Here is a 5,651-nt window from a genome sequence, read left to right as displayed (position 1 = left end):
CCCTCCCCGCCACGCCCCGCGCCCCGCGCTGTAGCCGCCCGGAGGACACGGGTCCCTCCCGAGCGGACAGCGGCTCGCTGAGAGGTCCGCCGACCGTGGCCCAGAGCAGACGACGCGCGCCAAGTGAGTGCTGTTTGGTGGTGGAGGTGGAGGCGTGTGCGAGTGCTGTGTTGTGACTGTTGTTGAGCCGCGCAAGGGGGTGCTGGTGGGTGCAAGTGCACGGGGGCCTAGCCTGGCCGGCGCGCGCCAACGCGCTCGGGGATCGCACGTGTGCTGCTTCGTACGGCCGCGAAGGTGACTATGAGCTGTTCCTGCACCTGCTCCCGACCCCTCGCTTCGTGTACCCAGGCGTCCGCTTCACGCAGCGTAGCCATACTTTCAGTGCAGGTAGCGTTAATCTGCGTTCGCGGGGTGGTTAAAACGGTCGTCGCAGAATAGCCAGCATCGTCGGAATTTTTCTCTCTAGGTCATGCATGCAGACTTGACCCAAATCCGCCGGCTCGGTCGTTATATTTACGCTGTGTGTGTGCGCGGCAGTTTAATCTTAGAATCTTAGACCGGCGAGTCTTTCATTAGTTCGGCTATTTTAGTTCCCGGAGCTGTCTGGCAGGCCCCCTCCCCCCGCCCCGCCGCATCGCCCGGCGGTGGTCCGGATAAAGGCGAGGCCCGCGGACACGTCGCCGCCGTCGCCCCGCCAACAGTGAGAGATATCATTCAACCAAATTGCAATCGGTTGCTTATTTTCGCTGTTTCGCCAATACTTATTTAGGCCCGCCTGTGTTCTGTTGGCTGATTCGTGGCCGAGTTGTCTTTTCTGCTTGTGTGTGTGTTGCGTGATAACTTGGCGCGAAAACCGCGCTCCGACTTGGTGACCATACCAGCAGAGATTTTTTTTTTTATTAAATAGTATATCTACAAAAAGATTTGATTTGTGGTCTATGTCCCCTCTGGATCTTGAGACTAAAAGGAGGGGGGATGGGATGCCGATGTTGTCCAGCCTTGGACTTGGCACTGGCACCTGCTTCACCATCAGGATCAGGGCGCTAGTAAATTTCCGCGCAGGGCAAACGTAATTTCAGGATCGAGTAGAATTGACGTGGCTGCAATACCGTCTCAGGTCTACGACACAGCTGTGTTGGTGGTTTGCCACGGCGCCTTGGATCTAGGAGACTCCCTATCTGCCTAAATGTATGCAGTCAAAAACGGAAAATGACTTTCTGAGTAAATACCAGGTGGTTGATTCACGCCGCGCACTTCTATAGTTTTGCTGTACCGCATGCACGAGTGCGGGCGTGTTGCCTACTCGCTCGGCTCGTAAGGCGCCGTGGACAGGGGCGATAGGCAAGCCCGCCCGCACTCGTGCGTGCGGTATGTACAGTATACCTACAGAAGTGCGCGGCGTGAATCAACCACCTGGTAGTGAGTTTTCATGTCAAAATTCGATCTCAATTTAAGCTTTGATGAAGATATAAAATAATCAGTTTGTGGAATGAAATTCAATTTCCTTTTTTATCGCCCCGAAGGTCCACTTTTAACCGTCACTTACAACAAATAGGTATGCAATTCCCATGACAAACAAAACACAAAATGCCCTTTGGCCTCAGTCCTCACAGTGCGTGAGAGAGTCACTAATTTTCTATTCCTAATCGCTACCACTTTTTTAAACAATAAAAGAAATCACGTCTTATCGGTGTCGCATAGCAAGGGCCCGACGTTTCCTTGTGCGCACCACTAAATTGCGTCCCCTTCGGTCCCCTTCCCCCTTATCTCCGACGTCGGAGCCCCCGTTTTTTTTTCACCTCCCGATTTCACGCAGCACGTCTCTACGCTACTTTTCGCGCGGTGTTATCTATCCAAGCCGTCCAGATCCGGTACGCATCTCAAGAGCAGGCGAAATAAAACTATAACTTTTGATTTCACCGACCCGGATACGAAAATAATAAAAATCAATCACGAAGTGGGGCAGGCCAGCAGCAGGCGCGCGGCGCCTCTCTGTTTACTCCTTTTAACGTCGCTGTTGTGGTCGGAAACGTACCGGCTCCTGCCATGTGCTGGGCGGGCCCCGCGGGAGATGGAGCCGACTCGAACGGAAAGCGGTCCCCGGCGCGTGCGCTGCGGTGGCGGCGGCCACCAGGGTCCCTGCCCCGCCCCGCCCCCGGCTTGGGCTTGCCCGGCCCGGGCGTTCAGCCGAGTAGACGGACGAGATGGACGGAGGGACGGGTTGGGTCGCGTCTTACGCACCATGGAAAATTTTTCCCTCCGAGTTTGAAAGGCCAGATCAACAGACACATTCTCGAACATGCACAACCTCGCGCAGGTCCCGAATGAGGTCGGGCTCCGCGCAGCGCCGGTGATCTTCCATGCGCCGGGCGGGGCGAAGGCGAAGCACGGTGTGCGGGAGTGATCTCGACGCCATTGTTCGGCCCGCAGGTGACGATGACGCCGAGCCTGCTGCGCGTGGTCCTGGGCGCTCTGTTGGCGCTGGCCCTCCTGGACGGGGCTCTGTCCCGGCCGCACGCCCCGCGGTCCGGGGAGCAGCAGCAGCAGCACGACCAGCACGGCCTGGGCAACGAGCTGAGCGCGCGCCACCCGCACCGCCAGCATCACCGGCACCACCCGCACCCTCACCACGCGCGCCAGCTGTGCGGCGCCGAGCTGAGCAACGCCCTGAGCGCCCTGTGCGCCGGCAGAGGCTACAACAGCCCCGACAACATGGCCGGTAAGCGCAGAGCAGCAGACTGTCGTCGCCGGCGTGGCAACTCTTATTCGACCTGGCAGCTCACTTCCCGTATCGTGCAGGTTCGTCCGCGTCGAGGCACGGGCACCGAGGGCTAGTCGCCGAGTGCTGCCATGTGGGCTGCACGCTCTCGGACCTGGAGCACTACTGCCAGCCGCGCAAGACGCCCCTGGTCGCCTCGCAGTCCACCAGCGAGTCGCACGAGGCCACCGCCGAGGAAGAGAGGTGAGCGCGCGGCCCGCCGCCGCCCAGTGCAAAAGCTGCTTAACCATGTGTTCTGTTCACTAACCCGACTCTCCCCTGGCCCGCAGTGATCCCCGCCCGGAGACAGGAAACCACATCAGGCCGGCTGTGGTCGAGGCGGAGGCGGAACCACCCCAGCGCAAAGAGCAGAAGGCGCCACCCCAGCCGACTGTGGTGGGCGCTAAGGGTAGCAGCAAGGTATTTATAGTCCCCGGCGCATTCGAGTGGAAAATCGAGGCGGGGGTAGTGGTACTGACGGCGAGGTGTTTTTGTTGCAGATCAACCTGCCCTCGGAAAACCCTTCCAACATGATCCAGGTTGGCGTCCTTACGTCTCCACTGCAGCAGCTGCAGTTCCGTACGCCCGTCACCATCCCATCACGGCCCCAGTCCAACTCGCTCGGTTCGCATTGAGAACGAGAGCGTTCTTTATTTTATTCGAATGATCTCAGCTTGCGATAGAAAAAACGCAACAAGCTGCAAAAATTGCAAAATTTCGACTCTTGGTTATTTATTTTCAAAACTACCTAATATATTTTTGGAAATTGGGTCAGCAGCTATGTTCAGTTCAAAGTCGTGACGTACGTAAAATATTCGTGCAAATTACGCTTGTGAAATATGTCTTTATTGTTAGTGACATTAAGACGTGTCGTGATGTGATTAGTCATTTTATCGTATTTGTATTGACTTTGAGACTTTAGTGTTTGCACATGTGCAGACGTCTGTGTTAATCCAATTTGTTTTATATTTGGATTTTTTAACTGTGATGGCATGATTAGACTTTGTGGGAGGTTCTCTCTCGTCGTGATATAGAATGCTAACATTATTACCTTTCGGCACAGTTCCTATTTTATTTGCAATCCCATTATCAGATCGATATTGCATCAAATTTATGTCGAGGATAATTTTTTTAAAGTCACTTTTTTCTCCGGTTATTTCTGTATTTTAGCTTTTTCGATATTTCCATGCAATAAAAAAATAAAATTTCAGTAACGCGTTACATTCTCGACCTTAATGATTAATGGGACTCGTGCCGTGTGATAAAGATTCCTAATCATTTGAGTGTATGTATATTCATTTATGTGATCATTGATTTTCATAATTTATAGATTATTTATGTTGCACCAAGGCAAGGTGGGTTATCCGTCCGTTTTGTGTATGGCCGTAAAAGTCAAAGGGAGGAAGAAAAGTAGTCGGTTTATTTTTTTCGGGCCTGAATCTCTTTCTTTTTATTTGGTTGTGTAGTTAAAACTCCGGCTAGTATTATTGAGTTGTCTGGTTTACTATACTTAATGCCATTAACCAGCTCGGAGCTCTTGCCGGCGCTGGTTTCGTGTGTAGATCATGTATTATTGCAGGCATACAAATCGTGATATTCTTCATGCTTCATTTATTTGATATTCTTTCACTTTTTCGATTTAATTATGACAATTTAGGGTTAAGGCAGAACTAAGTTATTTATCGTTTTAGGCTACATTAATTTTTTTTTTATACTGTTGTACGACTTTAACGCATAAGTTACAATAAATCGAATATAAGGAATTTTCGCCACTTCTGTTCACTGCACAAAGTTATTTGCTATTTACCTACAGAAAATAAGAGGTTACAGGCAATTTTAAAGCTGTAAAAATATACACAGTATTGTTTTTATTAGTTAGTTCTACAGAATATGCAGGACAACGGAATGTATTAACTCCCCAGACATTGTCAGTACTCCATGAGAGAAGAGAATCTTGCTCAAAGTGGCGATACTCCGCGGCACAGCCCAGTCCCCTTCCCTATACTCCCCGCTGCAAATCAGAGCAAATATAAAGACAAGCGATACATACATGGTGGGTGACCCGCGCCGTCCTTTTTAAATGCTTATACTGTACCGGATTCAAGCGCGCGGGCGGGTTGCATACTCACACGGCGCCATTAGGCGCCCAGGCGAGCGACGGTAGGCAAGCCCGCCGGCACGCGTGAATCCGGTAGTATAAGCATTAAAAAAGGACGGCGCGGATCACCCACAGTCACCCAATAAATGAGGCCCAAAAGTTACCAATTTACATAATTGCAAATATTTCATTTTTTTAAAAGTACTTCTTACACACAGATGCAAAAAAGTAGGTTCCAGTTATCAACCAAAAACGTACCCGCAGATCAATGACATTACAATACATTATGAACACGAATGAATGAATGAATGAACGAACGAATGAATGAATGAATGAATGAATGAATGAATGAATGAATGAATGAATGAATGAATGAATGAATGAATGAATGAATGAATGAATGAATGAATCGCCGTATTTCGGTTTGGTTGGACAGCGTACTTTCCTCGTGGTCAGCCACGTCGCCGACCAGGCTGCGAGTGCTGTCCGCGCCCCCCTCGTTGACCCTGCGCCCGCGGCCGGATCGCCGGGGCCGAGTTGCTGCCGCGCCCACCGCGAGCCTCCGCGCGAAGGCGCCTCCCGTACTACCGGGCACAGGGATCGGTCGATGGAGTGGTCACGCAGAGCTCTGCCTGCCACTGGCTGCTGCTGCTGCTCCCGCTGGTTGCCGATATAGCCCCTGTGTGTTAATAGGTACGTTTGTTTGTTTGTTTGTTTGTTTGTTTGTTTGTTTGTTTGTTTGTTTGTTTGTTTGTTTGTTTGTTTGTTTGTTTGTTTGTTTGTTTGTGTGTGTGT

General features: G+C 51.4%; 1 protein-coding gene across 2 annotated transcripts; it reads left to right on the top strand.

Moving 5' to 3' along the window:
• The first annotated feature begins 43 nt into the window (after window positions 1–43).
• On the top strand, window positions 44–4,521 carry LOC113207224 (insulin-like growth factor I). 2 transcript variants are annotated; one of them, XM_026423730.1, is made up of 5 exons: window positions 44–123; window positions 2,431–2,719; window positions 2,800–2,962; window positions 3,049–3,178; window positions 3,259–4,521. In XM_026423730.1, the coding sequence occupies exons 2-5, from the start codon at window positions 2,437–2,439 to the stop codon at window positions 3,391–3,393; spliced, it is 711 nt and encodes a 236-aa protein (XP_026279515.1). In that variant the 5' UTR covers window positions 44–123; window positions 2,431–2,436; the 3' UTR covers window positions 3,394–4,521. The 2 variants fall into 2 exon arrangements, with proteins under 2 accessions (XP_026279515.1, XP_026279595.1); XM_026423810.2 differs by lacking the exon at window positions 44–123 and adding an exon at window positions 136–294.
• Window positions 4,522–5,651: the final 1,130 nt, after the last annotated feature.

Source organism: Frankliniella occidentalis, unplaced genomic scaffold (assembly GCF_000697945.3).
Source record: "Frankliniella occidentalis isolate FOCC.00 unplaced genomic scaffold, Focc_3.1 Scaffold114, whole genome shotgun sequence".
NCBI lineage: Eukaryota > Metazoa > Arthropoda > Insecta > Thysanoptera > Thripidae > Frankliniella > Frankliniella occidentalis.
The sequence above is the reverse complement of the archived record's forward strand: the minus strand, read 5'-3'. Positions and strand labels throughout refer to the sequence as shown.